The 21,252-nt window shown below is 39.5% G+C and overlaps 1 protein-coding gene and 1 long non-coding RNA gene across 4 annotated transcripts in view; one reads left to right on the top strand and one right to left on the bottom strand.

Annotated features, from left to right (window-relative positions):
* Positions 1 to 1,314: 1,314 nt before the first annotated feature.
* Positions 1,315 to 14,429, bottom strand: LOC139357773 (uncharacterized). Of its 2 annotated transcripts, XR_011611468.1 has the most exons (4): positions 14,223 to 14,429; positions 13,437 to 14,133; positions 9,775 to 11,147; positions 1,315 to 1,718 (listed from the first exon to the last, which is right to left on the bottom strand). It is a non-coding gene; the product is annotated as an uncharacterized lncRNA (long non-coding RNA). The 2 variants fall into 2 exon arrangements; XR_011611467.1 differs by lacking the exon at positions 14,223 to 14,429 and having other exon boundaries at positions 1,322 to 1,718; positions 9,775 to 9,908; positions 13,437 to 13,662.
* LOC105486455 (NBAS subunit of NRZ tethering complex) overlaps positions 13,717 to 21,252 on the top strand; it is a 390,628-nt gene continuing 383,092 nt past the window's right edge. For both annotated transcript variants that reach the window (XM_011749319.3, XM_071076257.1), the window contains exons 1-4: positions 13,717 to 13,847; positions 16,333 to 16,387; positions 18,133 to 18,169; positions 20,823 to 20,900. In XM_011749319.3, the coding sequence (XP_011747621.2) occupies positions 13,731 to 13,847; positions 16,333 to 16,387; positions 18,133 to 18,169; positions 20,823 to 20,900 (287 nt within the window). In that variant the 5' untranslated portion in view covers positions 13,717 to 13,730. The remainder of the gene's footprint in view (positions 13,848 to 16,332; positions 16,388 to 18,132; positions 18,170 to 20,822; positions 20,901 to 21,252) is intronic.

Genomic DNA, 21,252 nt, shown 5'->3' with positions numbered 1-21,252 from the left:
ACCATGTTGGCCAGGCTGGTCTCAAACTCCTGACCTCAGGTGATCCACCTGCCTTGGCCTCCCAAAGTGCTGGGGTTACAGGCGTGAACAACCACGCCTGGCCAGGAAAGTTTTTAAAGTTTTTCTGGGGTCTCCTTGGCCAAGGGAGATAGATTTGTTCAGTCCACTGGGGAAGTGGGGGCTTGGGAATTTATTTTTATTCCATGATTCTTATCTACAGTAAAGTTTGAGGAACACTAGTTTAACTAATAAATCATAAATGTGCTGCTGAAAAGTTTCCTCCAAAAAAGTGATCTGGGCAAAGCACATTTGCTATATGTTCAAGCATGTTAATAGCGAGGCATAAACAATGGTACTAACGTCCAAAGGGAAACACATTTTTAGGAGGAGGATGACATGTTTTCAGTGCAGCTTCCCGGACTGCCCTCTGTGAGGGCTTTAAGGAGACTGGGGCTGCTGCTGGGGGGATGTGGGGAGTACCCCGTGCTACCCCTTCCTCCAAGGCCTCTCCATCTGGCCTACCTCTCACATACAGTGGCCTGGCCTTCCTTCCTTCACAGTAGCTCAGGAATCCAAAATGGAGGAAACTGAAGCTGCCAGGCCTTCTTAAAGCCTGGGCTAAAAAGCAGAAGCTTTTGCTCACAGGCCCAGTTCGGATTCAAGGGGAGGAGACATAAGCTCCACGTGTTTATCCACCAAAAGTGACTATCTCCCTGTGGTGGTTGATACTGAGTGTCAACTTGATTGGATTGAAGGATGCAAAGTATTGGTCCTGGGTGTGTCTCTGAGGGGGTTGCCAAAGGAGATTAACATTTGAGTCAGTGGGCTGGGGAAGGCAGACCCACCCTTAATCTGGTGTGCACCATCTAACCCGCTGCCAGTGAAAATAAAGCAGGCAGAAAAATGTGAAAAGAAGAGACTGGCCTAGCCTCCTAGCTTACATCTTTCTCCTGTGCTGGATGCTTCCTGTTCTCGAACATTGGACTCCAAGTTCCTCAGTTTTGAGACTCGGACTGGCTTCCTTGCTCCTCAAGCTTGCAGACAGCCTATTGTGGGACCTTGTGATCATGTGAGTTAATACTTAATACACTCCTTTATCTATCTATACTATTCTGTCCCTCTAGAGAACCCTGACTAATATATCCCCACCCCCATAGAAAGACTGGAATACTTGTCCTCAGCCTAGACTCCCTTTCTTTTTACTGACTGCAAATTGATGAAATTCTATACCTGCTCCCTCCACACCCCACTCCACCCCCAATTTTTACATGTGACATCTGATATCAAACCAGGTTCATTTGGCTCATGGAAAGCAAACTAATCATTGTGACTGTGGGTTTTGCAAAAGAGAAAAGATTTTATTTTGTGAGATTGCTCACAAGGCTGCTGAGCAAGGAGAAGGAGAACAAATTGTAAATCCACCTCCCTGAAAACAGGGCTTGGGGTAATTATGGGGATAGAAAGCAGGATGGTGTGAAGTATGGGTAAAGGTGATTGGCAGGTGGGAAAGGGAGGTAATCAAGGTTTCTGCGCAAGTGTAATTGAGCTACATGGCTCTTCATAGGATGCATGTTCAGAAAATGGTTGAATTAGCATGGAAGGAGAGTGCAGGTTTTGGCCCTTTGACATCAAAAGGTCACGCTTTACGCACCCACGCAGGCTCAGTTGAAGGGTTGATGGTCTCAACTTGCTTGAACTCAACAAGAACTGCCTGCTAGCTGCAAAACAACATTAAGCACTCATTACTATGGTGACCCACTGTTAGAGCCATTATCTATAAGGAGGCTAGTGGAAGTTTAGTTATGTATTGTTTGACTACTATGACTTGCTAGTGGGAATTTTAAGATTAACTAGACGTAAGCAATTAAAAGCAAGCAAGGCAGGTTAAACTAGGCAGGCTTAATCAGGTTAGCCCTCAGTTTCCCATCTTGCTTAATACATGCTAAAGTAGACAGAATATGAGCTATGTCTTAACCCCTTGTTTGGAATGCATTTTCAGCAGCACATTTATATTTAATGGTTTATACCAGTGATTCTCAAATGCAAGAAGCTTAGAATTACTCCAGGGAGGCTGGGCATGGTGGGTCACACCAGGTGGATCACTTGAGGCCTGGAGTTCGAGACCAGCCTGGCCAACATGGCAAAACCCCGTTTCTGCTAAAAAATATGAAAAAAATTAGCCGGGTCTGGTGGTGTATGCCTGTAGTTCCAGCTACTCAGAAGGCTGAGGAGGGAGGACTGCTTTGACTTGGGAGGTGGAGGTTGCAGTAAGCCAAGATTGCGCCACTGCACTCCAGCCTGCGCAACAAGCGAGACTCTCTCTAAAAAAATAAAATAAAATAAAATAAAATAAAATAAAAAAGAATTACTCCGGGAAGTTCTTTCCCCAATGCATATTTCAAGGTTCTAGCACTCAGGAATGTTGGTCTCCCCAATCTGAGGTGGAGCCCAGGAGTGGGCATTTAAACAAATTCCCTAGGTAGGCGATTCTAATGCAGGTGGGTCTACTTGGATGATGCACATAGAAAGCTTGTTTTAGAATATTATTGTTTTAAGGTTCACCAACATGATCATTTTGATTTCATGACTTTATTCTCAGATGTCATTTTATTTCCTACTTCTTGAACTGTTAAAGAGATGAATGTTAAAGTGGTAAGGACAGATTTTAATCTTCTATTTTAATATATTAAAATAGTATATTTTAATATACTATTGCAATAGGGAAGAGTGTCCAGCATAAACTCAACTCAACTTGGGAGGTGGCTGGGGGGGCTGCTGGAGCTTGAGCAGAGTCAGAGAAGTGAAAAATTAGAAAGGTTCGTCAGTGTAAATGCCCATTAAGTCAACTGCAAATGTTAGCTGGCAAATAATCAAAGTTAGGGTTGTATTCTCCCAGAGACTAGAGACAGAGGTCCTGTCATTCCTGACGATTACATTTCAAAGGAATGGCTTTCACTCCTTAGTTGTTGGAGAAAGATGTACATCTCAAAGGGACAGAGGAAGGATTCAAAATTGTAAATCGTGCATTGAGTAAAATTTAGTAAATGCTCTAAGAAAGGGTGGTCAGGGGCCTGTGGTCAGGTGTTGGCTTGAACAAACAGTAAATTCTTTTAGTAGCCTTGCACTTTCTCAGTCAGGCCCTTTGAGGATAGCTAGAGTCACTTGAGGTGGCTGTGGCTCTGAGCTGTTGCTAACTGTTAGTGTTTGCTTAAGTCTTTAAATGGGGAGGGGAAGAGAGTGGACGAAATTGTTTATACTGAGAGTTTGTGGTTTTCATAGGCCAAGGTTGAGGCCTGGCAGATAAGAGGGCTCAGAGGAGCCTGGCTAGATTTTGGTTGAGAACCATGCTTTAGTTTATGTCCCCCAAACCATTCCTAATGGTTTCCCATTGGGAAACCAAGAAACGAATAGATTAAATAACTCCTACAAGGCTATAGAACCAGTCAGTAACAGAACTATTATTCACAACAAGTTCTCTCTAACATTAGAGTCTATCCCAGAGGTAAGAGAAGGAGGTGGAAGACTGTAGAAGTCAAAATCTGTGAGAAGTGGAAGAAATGACATTCTATTAATGTGCCCTGACTGCAAAACTTGTTTTATCTGTTAGGTTCAGTGTAAATTCTAGAGCAATTTTTAGCATAGGGATACATTTGACTTTAACATGCTATTTTCTTACTTGGTGACTTCAGTTTGGTAAAGATTTTTGCCTACAATCTTTCTTTTAAATGCTTTCAATCTTTATTTTACTTAATCTTTTCAGGACTTAATTAGGTTGCAAAGTTTCTTTTAAAAATCATTTATCTCATATCTGTATCAGACTATAACAATTTAAACTTAAAAACTTTAAAAGTCTAACATTAGATATACATTTTTTATCTAAAGAGAAACCTAAAATGATAAGGACTTCAATAGGAAACAGTTTGCATGAAATTCCATGGAAGAGCTAAAACCATTAACATTGAGAGACATTTAATAATTCTTCTTCAAATGGTTTTTAATCCTTGGTGTTTAATTTAGTTTTTCCACATAGCTGAAGGTATCTGACCCTGATGCTTTAATAACTTCTACATTTTGAGTTGGTACTTTGCCCTATCAAAATACATATTAATTACTTGTTAGCTTCATTGAAGTTTTGCTCTTTTGGTTAATATTTCCATTGTAGTTTTTAATTAGAGGAAACTAAAAGATAAACTGAAGAACTTAACCAAAATCCACTACAATGGTAGAAAAAAAAATTGTGGCTCATGAATGGTCCGTTTATTGAGAGAAATATTTCCTGAGCCTATATTACTTTGCTGGAAAAAATACGTCATTTTTAAAAGTTACAATCTCCCTTTTAAGCAAAAAAAGGTTAATCTATAATAGCATCAACATAACCATGTATAATTCATGTAGTCAATAACTATTTTCTCAGGGCCTGCTTTCAGGCTGGGTTTACAGAGATTAAAAAGCCATTGGCCCTGTTCACAAAGAATTACAGTGTTTTGGTTTTGTAGTTGCCTTTTGAATTTTTGTATTATTAGTGTTATTTGAGACTCCCTAGCCTTGCCATCTGTGGACACGAATGGTAATTATCGTAATAGCAAATTTCATAATTTCACTAGTCTTGCTCCTAGTTGATGACAGAAGATTCTCAGTCATTTGTAAAATCCTCTACCAAATATTTCTGGGGAGTCCCAGAGATATCTGGTACATGTTGGCAAAAAGGTCCATTACTCTGCCGATCATTTCCCTTGGGAGCTGTTGCTGATCTGCTGCCTGGGGTCTGTGCTGTCTGTGAGCTGCATGGCTGGTTGTATCAAAGCAGTGGGGAATGCCTTCCCCCTTTTTGTTTCCCTCTGCTAAGTTCAGAGGGTTTCATTTAGTCAGTTTGTCAGAGAAGACATCCTAAAAGACTCCCACAAACAAGAGTGCTAGCTAGTATAGAAATAAAAACACAATTTTTAAAATGAATGAATGAGTTTGTAAGAAAGTAAAAGATATCTGAGTCCTAGCAACAGGTGTGGGAATCCATGGAAGAAGGGAGAACTGACGCTTTAGGGATCTTTATGGATCTGGATGTCCAGAGCTTTGATTGCAGGGCAAAAATAGTGGAAGTGGGATGGGGAGGCTTGGGCTCGTGTAATGGGAGTGAGATCTCTGGTCACTCTAAATAAAGTTAGCACCCATGAAGAGCTACAATTTTTTTCAATCCCATAAAAATGAGGCAGAGAGCAAATAAATTTGTCTTTTCAGCCTGGAATCTGAGTGGATATAAAAGTCTCCTTTAAGAATTTGTTGCCACAGCCTGACACTCTTGTAAGTTTGAAGCCTGAATTTACACTATTTGTATCATGTGAAACAAACAAACTTTAATTTAAATTGGACCCAAGTCTTCCCGGTGCTTTGCAGAAATGAAGGCAAGTCTTTTCAGGGTGAAGGCACCCTCCATCTGAGGCCTCAAAGAATCCTCAGAACTCAAATTCCAGAGCATCTGAGCAAACAATAAGACACACACACACACACACACACACACACACACACATGCACATATACACACACCCCATAAAGAAAGAAGCCACCATGAGCAAGAGTCAGCAGAAAAAAAATAGATACTCGAAGGCTTCAGGTATTAGAAATATCAGGTAGAGAATATTAATTATGTTTGATGTGTTCCTAAAAGTAGGACTTAACAGAGAGAAAAAGAAAGTAACAAAATGACCGGCAGCCTTGAGTTTTAAAGAAATAACTTCTAGAAATAAAAAATATAATAATTGATGTTAAAAAACTTGATGGAAAGATTAAGCAGAGAAAGCTTAAAAGTGAGTGTGTGCATTGGAACTGAGATCAGAAGAAATTACACTGATACAAAACAGAAAGACAATGAGGTATAAAGTGTGAGGGAGGCTGAGATGTACAGAGGATACAATGTCCCATTATCTGTCTAAAGTGAATGGTGTACAGGTGACATGTGAATAGGTAAAAACTGAGAATTTTCTCTTTTCTTTTCTTTTCTTTCTTTCTTTCTTTTTTTTTTTAGAGCTGTGGTCTTTGTCAGCCAGGCTGGAGTGTAGTGACATGATCATAGCTCATGGCAGCCTCAACCTCCTGGGCTCAAGCGATCCTCTCATGTCAGCCTCCCAAGTAGCTGGGACTACAGGTGTGAGCCACCACATCTGGCAAATTTCTGGCTAATTAAAGCAATTTTTTAAGAGACAGAGTCTAGCTATGTTGCCCAGGTTAGGACAGAACTTTCCATAAGTGATTCAAACAAATGAAGGGAGTGGGGGAAAGTTATACTCTAAACTTCTGAAATTACTCTTTATAAGAAAAGGGGAGGTTGGAAGAGAGAAGTGTGTGTATGGGAGGGGTATACATGGATGGATATGTGAGTGTTGTATTAGCTTAATGATTATTGCATCACCTTATTCCAATGGGAGAAATTTCTCTTTATCGTGGTTTATATTTGTTTATTTATTCTGTCCTTCCCTGTCTCAAATTGACAGTTTTCTTAATGTCCTTTATTCTATTTTATGTTTTAGAAGATATATGTTGTAATTCTTTCTATCCCTTGTTTGTACTTTTTAAAATTGTAAATTTACCTTTTTCCCCCAATATGTTATTATGAAAGTTTTCACATATAGCATAGTTGAAAGAATTTTACCATGAACACCCATGTACCCACCAATGAGATATCATTAGTATTTTACTATACTTGCTTTATCACATCTTTCCATTTGTTTATCTTCCACCTATCCATCATCTATTTTCTGATGCACTTCTGACGCACTTCAAAGTATATTACAGATAGTTTACCTTTGCTTTTAAACCAAATAAAATTAAAAAGCTATTTTTACTTTTAAGTCAATAATTGATCAATTTACCAATGTATTTTTTTCTTTTTATGAGATGGAGTTTCGCTCTTGTCACCAAGGTTGGAGTGCAGTGGTGCAATCTTGGCTCAATGCAACCTCCACCTCCTGGGTTCAAGCAATTCTCCTGTCTTAGCTTCCCAAGTAGCTGGGATTACATGCACCCGCCAACACACCTGGCTAATTTTTGTATTTTTAGTAGGGATGGGGTTTCGCCATGTTGGGCAGGCTGGTCTTGAACTCCTGACTTCAGGTGATCTGCCCGCCTTGGCCTCCCAAAGTGCTGGGATTACAGCTGGGATTACATGAGCCACCATGCCCAGCCTACCAATGTATTTTTACCAATGTATTAGCCCACTTCTTGCACTTACTTGCTGCTGATTTTTGCATTTGTTACTGTATGTGCTCTGGTAGGGCATATTTCCCAGTTTGATATTCTGTATAATTTGTAAGTGAGAAAAATGGGGGGAGAAAATGGTCTGTTTGAATTGCATTGCTAATGAGTGTAAATGAGATTTCAGTAAGGGGCTGGAGATTCTTTCTTTGCTAAAACCATGCATGAGCTTTATATCTATTTTGGCTGCCAAGATATATTATAAAAGTCTTAGAATATTTGTGAAAGGATTGATTGGGATTCTGCAGGCTTTCTAGAGGAAATAAAATTTCTTGAATTGCTCTCAGTGTTATTTTATATTATGATTAAAATTTATATTCTTCATAAAGAGCTAGTGCACCATCCAATCAAATACAAATGTATGACACCTATAACAGGTAGTGTTTAAATGCCCAAATTCAATTTTATTATGCAATTTCAACTTTAAAATAGAAACAACTTCATATGATGATCTAATCTCTTTTGTCTCTAATATTGAAAAACATAAAAGGGTTAAATGCTGAATCATTAATGGCTTTTAGCTTAATGGACTTTTTAACTGATAGGAGCTAAAAGGCTGAGCTCCTATTAAATGAATCTGTGAGCTAATGACAGCTATACATTGACGAGTTAAGAGAAGAGAAATGATTCCTTTTTTTTTTTTTTTCTTTGAGACAGAGTCTTGCTCTGTCAGCCAGGCTGGAGTGCAGTGGCATGATCTCGGCTCACTGCAACCTCTGTCTCCCAGGCTCAAGCAATTCTCCTGCCTCAGCCTCCCGAATAGCTGGGATTGCAGACATGTGCCACCACGTCTGGCTAATTTTGTATTTTTTTTTTAGTAGAGATGGGGTTTCACCATGTTGGCCAGGCTGGTCTTGAACTCCTGACCTCAGGTAATCTGCCTGCCTCGGTCTGCCAAAGTGCTGGGATTACAAGCGTGAGCCACCATGCCTGGCCAAAAAATGATTCCTTCATGTGAGATGATGTTAAGTAATTTTTGTCTAATTCTAAGATAGAATGTCTGTGGTCATCAGCAAAGTGAATGAGGATTATATTCAGTTCAGTTGAAGCACACTTGATATGCTATGAGGCTAGGAAGAAATAGGAAAATTTTTCTAAATTTTTTTCCTTTTCATCAAAGGCTTATATCATCATCAGATCACTACTCTTTAAATCATTGTACCTTCTCTGTTAGACAAAAACTATTTCATTTGTGGCTTTACCATTACCAGCATGTGACCTTGGTTGGGTCACAATGATTTAGAGCCTCAGTTTACTAAAGTACATCTATATCTACTTGTAGATACAGATATTAACACTTTCCTTACAGCATTGTAGAGAAGAGTAGAGGTAAGGTATAATAAAGTACCTGGTACAGTGCTTGAAGCAGGGTAGGTACACAAAACATAGTGATGATGATAATGATGATGATGCGTATTTTGAAACTGTCTCAGATTTTATTGATCTTATTTCCTTAAGCAGTTTACAGTTACCATTTACGTTGGTTATTTGGAAAACATAATTTTTCTTTTCAGAATGATTTATTCATAAAAAAGAAACTAAGAGAGAGAGAAAAGAGGCTGGGTGCAGTGGCTCACACCTGCAATATCAGCACTTTGGGAGGCTGAGAGGTGTGAGGCTCACTTGAGGCCAGGAGTTCAAGACCAGTCTGGGCAACATAGCAAGACTCTTTCTCTCCAAACATTTAAAAGAAAAAAAAAAGACTTATTCATGATTTCAAATATTTTTGAACCAGAGATGGACTTTCTCAACTAAATTAAGGAGTTGATTAGATGATCATAATAGTATTTGTCAACCAAACTCTTACATATAATGTATTTAATTTTGACAGGTTGACAGGTTGATAATACCCCAGTTCCACATGTTAGTACTCCTGGTCATCCATAACTGTTTATTTTCACTTTCAACCATCTAAGTGCTCCATCTGTGTTTTTTAATAATCCTTTTCCATGCAGTTATCGGTGACATGTGGTAGTTTAAAGAAAAAGCACAGGATCAAGACCTGAGGATCTTGTTTGAATTTTAGCTCTGTTATGATTTTGGATTTCTCTAAGCTTTGATATTCTTATTTGTGAAATAGAGATCGACTCTGTTTTCTGAGTCTGTCAGTCTCAGCAGCGGCTGTGAGGACGGAAGAGCTCAGTAAGCCATGAACACTATCAATTATTAACTAAGAACACCGACCTGTCAATTCAGAAGCAACATTGCAGAGATCCATACATGACATACAGATTCTAAATTCGGTAAATCTTTAGCTGGGTGTGGTGACACATGCATGTAGTCCCAGCTATTTGGGAGGCTGAGGCAGGAGGATCACTTGCATCCAGGAAGTCAAGGCTAGAGTGAGCTGTGTTTGCACCACTGCACTCCAGCCTGGGTGACAGAGCATGAGCATGCCTTAAATAAATACATAAATAAATGAGGTAAATCTTCAAAATCCACTAGTAGAAACACCAAGAAAGGAGTGGTTTTGATGCCTAGAAACTCAAACTAGTTGAAGCATAAAAGAGAATGAATTTGATCACTTACTTGGGAAGATGGAATCATACAGGTATCTCTTGTTTCAGGCGTGCTTGTATCAGATGAAGTCTCTACCTCTTTCTCTTCTCTGTTTTTTTCAATGTATTGGTTTCATTCTCTCACTGTGCAGACAGGCTTTCTCTCTGTAGTGAATAAGATGGATGCTAATAACCCCAATATTCTTTAAATCTGTGACCCAAAAAGGCAAGGAGCCTTTTCCTCCATTTCCATCTTTAAAAAAAAAAAAAAATCCCAAAGTAACAAGAATGGAGTTCTTTGGGTCAACGGGGCAGAGTTTGGAGATTGGCGGTCCCACTAGGAATTATCTGACTTGAGTGAACAAAGAGCAGTTAGAACAGTCTCCAAAGGAAGCAAAGGGCCTGGGCAGACAAAAATGACCAATGTCACTACAAGCATGAGGGAGGAAAGGAGAAGAGAATAATGACAAACAGAAGAGTCTTGCTATCCTTACGAAATGCTCACCACGTCTTCATTCAATTACCCACTCTCCTGTTTAGGATTAGTGTGGAAATCTCTCAGTTTGCCCACGACAGTCCTGTTTCATGCCTTGTCCTAGCATAACTATTAAAATCATGGCTTTTTATTTTCAAAAGTATCCCAGTTTGGACAATTTGCTATCCAGTCACTGTAAATAAGACCAAGTAGCAATTTGTCTTCAGCCACTCAATCTGTTTTAAGTCATCCTATTCCTTTGATTCAGTTGAACTTGATCAGTTCTTTGCCTTTTCTTTTCCAAACTGTATCTGATATTAAACATTTGGAGTTCTCGTGACATACACATTCTTGCCACCTTCTTCCCTTTTATTGGTCACCTCACATTTCTCCCCTTCCAGGAACTCTTCTGGATTTTAACTAGTGGTGCTGAAGGTTTAACAACCCACTCATCTGCTCAGAGCATCTCTGCTAGTAGAATTTTTCTTTCAGGGATTGCTGCAAGTTAAATGTATACTCCCTCTCCAAATGGCATAGATTCATCCTGTGAAACTTCAGTTGTTGTTTCTTCAGAGTAGAAGCTCTCTGCCAGGCATGACTTTATGTTTTCTGTCCTATTGCACACGCTATGGTAAGTGGGGTATGGATGACGATGGATAAAACAATTAACATAGTATGAGGCTGGGCATGGTGATGTGTGCCTGTAATCCTTGCACTTTGGGAGGCCGAGGCAGATCACTTGAGCCCAGGAGTCTGAAACCCCCCATCTCTACAAAAAATAATAAAGTTAGCCCAGCATGGTGGCAAGCATCTGTGGTCCCAGCAACTCAGGAGGCTGAGGTGGGAGGATTGCTTGAGCCCAGGAAGTGGAGGTTTCAGTGAGCTCTCTTTGTGCCATTGCATTCCAGTCTCGGTGAAAGAGTGAGACCCTGTTTCAAAAACAAAACCAAACAAACAAAAATAGTGTGATGATGGTAAAAGACATAAATTCTTTATAGTGTATTTGCAGTGGTCCCCTTTGCACACCAGCTAAGAAGGAAGCATCCTTTGCCAGTTTGACCAGCTACCTCCTGGCCGTGATTGTACAGATTGAGTGAAAGTGGTGAAGAGAGTGATGAAACAGAAAGCAACCCCAATATCTACCTGAGAAAGGATGAGATAGGGAAGAGGAGTAAAGAGCCAAGGAAACTTGGTGTGGAGAAATAGGTAGGGGTTGTACTGACATACTGGAGGACTCCCGCAACCAGCCCTCACATCACGTGCATGGTGGTCCTACCTCTTCATGTTCTACCGCATGCAATGTGGGCAGGGCTCCCTGGAGGTGTATAAGTTGTCAGCCTTGAGGGGTAGGGAGAAGACATGTCTGGTGTTCACAATGAGGGGTTTGATTGAAAGGCACAGCTGCTGTGCAGAGAAATACTTTGGGGAGACAATGTGTAAAAGAGGTTTTCTGGGAAGTCTGTCATTTATTCGACAAATAATATATATTTTGTCCTCTGCTCTATGCCAGGCACTGTTATAAATTCTGGGGATATAGCAGGGATGGACATAGCATTTGTATGTATATACATAGAGCACCTGGCATGGCTTACCTTTTAGTGAATGGAGACAGATAATAAGCAAATACATTGTATAGCAGTTTAAATGATGAGAAGTGTAATGGAAAAAATAATTGAGCAGCTCTGGAAAGCTGGAGTTGGAGAAAGGCCATTGCAAAATTGAAAAATGAGCAGTCAAGGTAGGCTTCAGAGAGAAGATGACATTTTTGCAAAAACTTGAAGGAGATAAGGCAGGAACCGGGTAAACATCTGGTAGAAAGCCTTCCAAGTGGAGAGGACAGGCTTTGCAGAACTCCTAAAGTTGCTATGTGTCTGGTGTGTTCAGAATTAGAGCCAGTGTGGTTGAAGGTAGTAGGGGGAGCAGGAAATGAGCTATGAGATTTAGGGGAGCAGGCAGATGATGTAGGGCTTTGAGGTCATTAAACTTTGAGAGAAATGGGAGCTGGTTAGAGGCTTCCCAGCAGAGGCTTTTAATTGCATCACGGCCTAATGCATCTTGATGGATATTATGAAATATAATTATCTCAAGGGATATTCAATATTTGTTTCTTTTGATGTAAAACAGTGTAATACTTTGTACAGTATATATTCATTAATGTTACAATAGGCTCTGCTTATAACTGTCCACAAAGAGGTATTTGTGGAATGAATGAATGAATGAACAAATGGGGTTGACCTTTTCGCTCCCTCCATGCAGGTTCTCAACCTATTATTTAAACTTTATTGCCCCTACACCCTTTCTCAACTTGGGTTCTATTCACCTGTCTTGTTGAGTACTAATTAGGAAAAGAAAAAAAAAAAAAAAAAAAAAAAAAAAAAAAAAAAAAAAGGCAGGCTAGTGGGAGCAGGAAAAAACAAAGAGATAAGGCAAGTAAGCAAAAGCTATACATCTGCCTTTCTTCATGGTCCAAAACATATAAACAAAAGGAAGAAACAAATAAGCCATAGGTCTACTTTTCTTTATGGCCCAAGACATATGGCTCTTCTAACCAGATAACGTACTTAACTCACAAACTTCCTGCTTACCTTCAAACGCCTCTATTTATCAAACACTTCGGTTGACAAAAAAAAAAAAAAAAAAAAAAAGGAAAAAAAAGCAAGTTAACTCCCTGCTAACTTGGTGTTATCAATCACTCCAAGTTCCAGTCTATAAAATTCTCAACAAGCCTTTGTTTCCTAGCACTGAGCTCCTCCTCTGCTGATTCTGCGCGCTGTTCCCTGGCAACGATCTTTCATACTTTCTTTAATCTGTCTTTTTTTATCTACTACTGTCTTGGTAAATTCTTTTACTCCCACACCCAGAAAGTCGTCGCTCACTCGCGACACGTTGAAAGAGTTCTTTCAACTCTGTACTTTTGCCTCTGTCTCTGCTCATCCCATTTCCCCCTACTTGAAATGCTTCTCCAGTGGATTAACATTCTGCCAGTTGTTAAAGACCTAGGGACAAACTCCACGTCCTCCAGGAAATCCCTGCAGACTCTGGCCTTCGTTGCCTTTTCTGAGCGCCCGTAGCATCCTTCCTCTGTTACCTTTCATTGGCTTGATCCCCTGCATTGGATAACTTTGGTGGCTTATTTTAAAACCACTGTTTGAACTCTCTCTACGTGCTAGGCAAAGAATACACAAATGAACATTAGCATTTCAGTGGGGTACCTTTACCGTTTCTGTTTTATAGAAACTGACTTGATAAGACAGGCTCAGTGACTTGGCTGATCTCACGTAGATTAATTAACAAGGAACGCACCAGGACCGGGACACAAGTCGTTCCCAAGACAAGCAATAGTCCTTGTCCTTCCTACTCATAAAAGGGTTAACCTAGCATTTCCTTGCCGCGGTCAGGGTCAGTTCACTCCACTCCCTTCCCCGTGAATCAAAAGCGGCCGCGGCTAGGGAAGCTTGTCCTGTGAGGGATTCCGTAGAGGCGCTCCTCCACTGCTTGAGTCCCGGGCGAACATGGCGGCCCCCGAGTCAGGGCCGGCTTTGAGTCCAGGCGCTGCAGAGGGTGAAGAGGAGACGATTCTCTATGACTTGTTGGTCAACACCGAGTGGCCACCGGAGACTGAAGTACAGGTGAACCAGGCCCGTCTACAGCAGCAGCCAACTTGACGCGGGCGCTTCGTGGGCAGAGCCACGTAGCAGGAGCCACGTAGGGGAGTGAAGCCGGGTGGGCGGGGGGCCTGATGGCTTGTGTGGTCGCCCTGGCAACGGCACCTTGGGCTACCGGGGGTCTGGGGCTCCTAAGGCGGGGTGGGGTCGTGGTCCCTGAGATTCCTCCTGGGCTCAGAATTCGGTTTTTGGGGGCTGGAACTTCGTGTTCTGCGGAGCGTAGGATCCCACTCTGGTTGTTAGTTTCTCTCTGTTTTCGGAGGGGTGCAAATTTTTAGTTTCACTCTCTGTATTCGGAGGGGAAGGCACAGCGCTGGACTAAAGGGTCCTTTCTCCTACCTGGACTCTCGGTGGTCCCTTCTCGCAGTCTGGCTAGGGCTAGTACGGGCGGACGCTTAACGGTGTGAGAATTTTCCAGGACCTTACAGTCTTCAGCATCTGGCAGGCTGCTGCAGAGTGCGGAATCTGAGCCTTTACAGCTACCTGGGGCTGGATCGCGCCAGTTCTTGTGTGTAACAATAAAAGAGCATTTAATAAGGGTGTGCGTGTCCGTTCGTCCGTCTCGGTGTCCCAGATGCTGTGCTAGGTGCTGAGGATACAGAGATAAATATGCTTTCGTGGAGCTTCTCCTCTAGAGGGGAGACAATCTTGTAAACGTTATTCATAATCTAGCGTTTTATGCGCTATAGTTAGCGATGTGAGCAAAATGCCACGGAAGTGAAGGGTAAAGAACTGCTGACTGGGATTGGGATCTCCGCTAGAGAAGGATTATAGAGGTTGATAATTTATAGACTGGATCTTGGGATTATCAGTTATTTGGTAGTGAGGGCCTCCCGGGTCTGTGGTGAAGAGTAGGAACCACGGATCCATGTTTATTTAATAGATATTTATTGAGTGCTTAACACATGCCAGTTACTGTTTTGGACCCAGAGGAAGCAGTCAGATCGAAAAGAACCTTTATTAAAGATTATGTAGTCCAGCCCATATGAGTTATCTTACATTTTTTTATGAGTGTTTCTTTTCTGGAGAAACGACTCATTTTTCAGCCTAAAGTTTGTATTTTTTTCCCCTGTAGCCTCCTTCCCACTGCAGTTTGTGCTTATTTTGAATAATGTATTTTGTAGAACGGGTAGAGATCTGCATGTTTTGCCGTTTAATTTCAAGTGCTTAATTTGTCTTAATGTGAATATTTTTTGGGTTATGCAGCTAGGAAGCTGTTGCTGCGGCAGCTGGTTAGATAAGTTTCCACTCCTTAACACTCATTGGTTAATTGCAGTAATGTTTCAGAATGCTTAGCATACATTGATTCCAAAAAAGTAACCACAGAATTAACTTACTTTGAAACCCTTAGCACTTTGTTTTGTGTTTATGTGTTGGGGGTGGGGGAATTCTATTGATTTCTGCATTCTATCGATTTCTGCATTCTATTGATTTCAGCTGTTGAACTATAAGCTCTTGGAGGGCAGCTACATCTGATTCATCTTTATATCTCTCCCCAGGGCCAAATTGTGCCTTGCATGAATCCCACCATCAATTCTTGTTTGTTGAGTGAAATAACTTTTCTGTGTTTTTTAAAAAATCTGTCTACACTTACTGTGTGTCCATTGTGCTTTTCTTGACAGCACTGTAGTGCACCTTATGCAGTGCCTAGTGTCATGAACCTACCCACAGTGTGTTCAGTCTATACTTATGGAATGGAATTATTTAATATAGCAATTACGTATCGCTGTATGTTTTGTTAGTAGCATTGTCTGGATGGATATACAACAGATAGTCAATGAATTTGCCTTGGAGATATGACCACTTTTCCTGTGAGCAAAACTTACAGCTTCAATAGAGTGTGCTGAATTGGCAACCAGTGTGGTCTTTGGCCTTGACTTCTCTTGTCTTTGGATTGGTATTTGATTTGGAAACAGTTTCTAGCCTCAATCTTTGTTCTTACCTGCAAGGTTAGTCCTGACATGTGCCTGTAGCTCTGCTATGCTCCCTTTACTCCTATTGTCCCCCATCCTGAGTCTACCTTTTTCTTTTTTTTTGAGACAGGGTCTCACTCTGTCACCCAGGCTGGAGTGCAGTGGCATGATCAGGGCTCACTGTAGCTTCAACCTCTCAGGTCACCTCAGCTTCCCAAGTAGCTGGGACTATAGGCACGCACCGTCATGCCTGGCTAATTTTTGTATTTTTTGTAGAGACGAGGTTTTGCCATGTTGCTCAAGCTGGTCTGGAGTTCCTGGGCTCAAGCAGTTGGCCCACTTTGGCGTCCCAAAGTGCTGGGATTACAAGCGTGAGCCACTGCACCTGCACATTCAGTCTTTAAGTAGTTTTAAGACACTGCTTCCCTGTGCCCAAAACTCTAGATATTAGTAAATAAAAATAAGTTTACATTGTATAAGCAATACTAGTCTAATACTAGAGGATTCAAATGTAAGGGCTTTGTTTTAAATTCCAGCCTAGAGGCAACCGAAAGCATGGTGCATCCTTTATCATCACGAAAGCAATTCGAGGTAAATATAGCTTATTTCTCTACAGTAATGATATGGTTAACAGTTAAAATGTGTTCTTTAGACTTCTGGTGTGGAGACTAATAAAAGTGACGTGTTATCTGAGTTTAATTATATATATTTATATAGACATGTATGTATATGTATACATTTGTATATTTACACATGCACATTTTTAATGCAGCTTAAAGTATATAGCCTTGGTTTAACCATTATGGGTGTATTCTAGAACAGGTGTTCCCAGTTCCCGGGCCGTGGACTGGTACCAGTCTGTGGTCTGTTAGGAACCAGGCTGCACAGCAGGAGGTGAGCGATGGGTGAGTGAGCATTACCACCTGAGCTCCACTTCCTGTCAGATAAGCGGCAGCATTAGATTATCACGGAAGTGCGAACCCTATTGTGCACTGCACATGTGAGGGATCTAGGGTGTGTGGAAAAATTGTCTTCCACAAAACCAGTCCCTGGTGCCAAAAAGGTTGGGGACCGCTGTTCTAGAAGGAATGAAGGTCAAAGCCAGTATGAGTCTCAGAAAGTCTATGGATGTTGAAGGTGAAAATGCCCTGAGAGACTATTTTAAGGGGTTTATGTGATGTTTCAGATACATCTGGTCAGAGATACTCAAATTACACATTTGGTAAGCCAGGGTATTCATTTAACTCCTGACAGATTTTACGTATGAACTAACAAGAGTCTGAGAAAGGATTGAGCACTAGGTTTACTGAGCTGGTGCCACGACAGGTTTACCATATTAATTGATAGAGTCCTTTTATCAGACCAGAAAGGGTCGGTGCCGTACTCCTTTACGTTTTTAGATAAGAAAACTTGCCCAAGGTCATTCATTTGGAATTTGACTGCACGTCTTCTGGCTCCAAAGTCCATCCTTTTATACCAGTGAATTTAAGTTCGTTATAAAGAGAAAATTCATTTTCACAGAAGTACTTGAAATTAACTATAATCTTCTGATTATACTTTTATCTTCTGATAAAATTATAGTTAATTATAGTTAATTTTATCTTCTGATACAAGAAACACTAGCATATTCAGTTTTCATAATGACAAATGCTTTAAATTTTAAGAATTTAGAAAATGCGTACAAATAATAAAAATTCATTGTAGAAATACAGACACTATAGATAACTACAAATTAGAAAAAAATTTGTCCTCGTCTTACCACCTAGAGAGAATCTGTTATTCTTTAGATCTTTTTCCATCGATGTATACCTAACTGCACACACAGGTACACACATACGTGTACATTTAAAATAGGATGATAGAAAGCATTGTCTTTTCATAGCATGTTAGAGGTTTTGTTTTCCATGGGCTTTCCCATTTGAGGTATTATTATTTTTAAAATCTTTGCTCTGAAGTGTAAAATAGTATCTTGTTTTAATTTTTATACAAATATTTTGTTTTTTAAGGGGTGATTATTATAACTTCTAGTCCATGGTTTCATGAAAGCTTCTTAGATTAAATTTAACATCTCAAACCACTTTTATTTCTTGAACAGTTAGGAAATACCTGAAACTTTTGAATAACACAGAAACTTGGAATTTAATAAATATATGACCCTGTAAATGTTATAATGTATATTAGGTTATATTTAGTCTCTCATTTTAAGAGTTGTGTTATTTTTTTTAATGACTCACTCTGTAGTATATTTTAGATTTGTCATCTATAAATCTAATTTGAAAATGATTCTTGAAGAACAACTGATTTATAATTGGCTTTGCCATTTCTTTTAATTACAGATCGTTTATTATTTTTACGCCAATACATCTGGTACAGGTGAGTTTTGGTTCTTCAGATAAACAGTGTGAACATCAAATATAAACAATATTATTCTATATATGATTTGTTTTCATAAATGAATTCTAGATCATGAGAAAGTTGCTGACATTCAGGCAAACTCAGCATGAGACATTTCAAACATTTAAGTATAATCCGACAAGATATCTCAGTAGACTTAGGGTAGTTTTTGTTCCCTTAGTTGCTATTAAGAATGTCTCATGACAATTTCTGCTTCCTCTGATGACTGTTCTCAGGCTTGTCTTGAATGTCCATATGAAGCATCTGTAGCTTGCATACCTTTTAAAAAACATTTTTGTTCTTGTCACATCATCTCACTTGTGGTTAATATTCAACTGCTGTGTATCAGAGAAGGTTCTTTAGGTTTCAGTTCTTGTATACTTTTTAATTCCTTGAGTGCTAAGTATATTTTCAGGCAGGATGCTAATCTCCAGCTTTAGAAAGAACAAAGAAATAATTATTATGACAAAAAAGTTATAATTCTGCTTTTGGATACATGCGTAGGAATTGTTTTATAGAATTATTTAGATAGATTGCTTTTTCCCTGGGAATATCTTGTCATAAAGTTCCAGAGATAATATAGTTCCATAGAAGAGACCTTTGGCACTTCTCTAGGGCTTGCTCCAATGTCTTTCTGCTTTTACTCTATGTATGTGTGTATGTGCATACATATGTATATATATGTATATATGTATGCATATTTACAATTTCTATACTTAATTGTATCACTTTTTTGTGGGTGTGGGCTATGATAGGATAGAGCAATGAGTAGGAAGAGAGAGTGGAAGTAGAGGATAGGAGTATGGGAGGTGGGCTGTGTTTTCTGACCTCTCCAGGTGACAACTTGTTAGTCCCGAACACCCTTGGATAAGATGTTAAGCTTGTCTTGTTCAGGTTACTGCTTGATAATTCTTTTTGTTAGTTATTGAGAAGGAAGACTCAAAAAGTTAACTCTGATACAAGCCCTATCCTCTGTATGAGAACCTTATGATCAGGCGTCATAAGTAGACAAGGTATCTTTTTGTCTCCCTTCCTCCTGAGAAGCCTTTGTCCTTGAATTGGCTGTGTTGATCATTGTACAGGTTGCAAATGCACCATGAAGTGATTAATCTGTCTCATGATGAGCTACTTTCAAAAAGATTATTGTTCCATTTGTGCTCTTGAGTTTATGGTAATTAAACCCAAAGGTTTTGGGGTCAATATTTGTTTCAAGTAGCTTTTTCTTATTTTTTTAAAAAAGTTCTTTTCTTTTAATTATACTGAGAATTATTGACAATATAATAAACCTGTATCAACTAGCTCTTTTTCTTTTTATGCAAAATGTTACATCTCAAGTCCTTTACCTTTCTCCTTTCCCTTCCCTTCCAGAGGAAATTATCCTCATATAGATAGTATTCACATACATGTTTCATATCTTCATTATATTTTTGTAACTGCCTTTTGATATTATTTTGTGTTTTAAAAAATGAGCATAAATGTGTTACATATATATATATTTATATATATATATTTTTTAAAGAGAGGGTCTTATTGTGTTGGTCAGGCTGTAGTACAGTGGCTCTTCACAGGCAAGATCATGGTACACTGTAGCTTTAAACTCCTGGGCTCAAGCAGTCCTCCTGCCTCAGCCTCCCGTGTAGCTGAGACTATAGGCACATACCATCGCGCCTGGCCCCTAACATTTTGAAATCCTGTTTTGTCTTTTCTGATTTCCATAATGTATTTTTTTTCTATTTTTCTTTCATGGAATTATGTTCTTTATTCTTCTTTTCCATCTGTTTTCTTGATTTCTTCAGGTATTAGTCCTCTAATTTGCTGTGTCTACTTATCACTTATGGTGGGTAGTTTCGTGTCTTTTGTGAATGGTTTTATTTTGAACTTACGCTTGCAGATTCTTCCATCACGTGAGTAAAGTGAAATTGTAATCTGGTCTTGCATGTAGTACAGACTTGGACTTTCACGTTTTCATGGGAGATTTGATTCCGGTCCTCCACAGAACCGTGGTTCCAGGGAAGAAGAGAGTCTGTAGTCTCCCTGGGCCTATGGTGAAGTGTTTCTGGTTCCTTAAGTGACCTGGTGCAGTCATTGCTTTTGCAGGATTCTCACTTCCAACTCCTGTCCTCTCTTTGGTTCAATGGCTCATTTCCTAGCCTGCGTGCTAAGTCCTGTTTTGAGTCCTTGTCTCTCTCTTTACCCTGTGCCCAATTCTAGCTTTCGGTGACCTTTTCATTTCTAGTACTTGGAAATTTATCTTTCTTTCTTGTGAGTTTAACTCGATGCTAAAATTTGTTTTTGTTACAGTTGAGCCAGAGTTCCTAGGTAGTTAGAGCAGAAAGGGTTGGTGTAAGTGTACTCTGCTCTGTCATTGGTATGCTAGATGTCTGTTTCCTGGGAAGTACATAACTATACCTTTGAACACACCACTGTGTTTTTTGGAAATAGAGAAATATATATGGTCAAATTTCAGCTACCAAATAGTAACTTTTGGTTTTGGATTTGCTAATATTCAAATTTTATATTCTAATGGAAAAAAAATCTCTCTCTGTCTCTCTGTAAGTATATGTGCTCTTTGTCTGCTTATATGTGGTTTTCATGAGTAGATTTTAAGCTAACTAATGTGTTGTAATTTCAGCCCTGCACCTTTTTTGCTCCCTGATGGACTGGTTCGCTTGATTAATAAACAAATAAACTGGCATTTGGTACTAGCAAGGTAAGGAAGTGTAAAATTCATATGTGTTTCTATCTGGATTTGCTTTTACATTTCATTATGGATGTTGATTTTGGAATCCTCATGGCTTTCAGTCTTTTTATTGTATGTAAATCTCTTTGTTGCAAATATTTAGTATTGTTTAAACATGTTAATTCAGGCTGTATTAAATCATTTCGTATGCTTTTGTACCTATATCCTCATCTAATTGTAAGGTCAAAAGATGGATAATTAAAGCATGTGAACAAATTTAGAAATGATTTTTAACTTATTAAAGTTAAAAATTAAACTTATTAAATAATTATTAAACTTATTAAATAATTCCATCTGTGTTGAAAACTGCTACAGATATTGA

The sequence above is a fragment of the Macaca nemestrina genome, chromosome 13, assembly GCF_043159975.1.
Source record: "Macaca nemestrina isolate mMacNem1 chromosome 13, mMacNem.hap1, whole genome shotgun sequence".
Lineage (NCBI taxonomy): Eukaryota > Metazoa > Chordata > Mammalia > Primates > Cercopithecidae > Macaca > Macaca nemestrina.
This window is presented reverse-complemented; position numbering and strand designations above follow the sequence as displayed.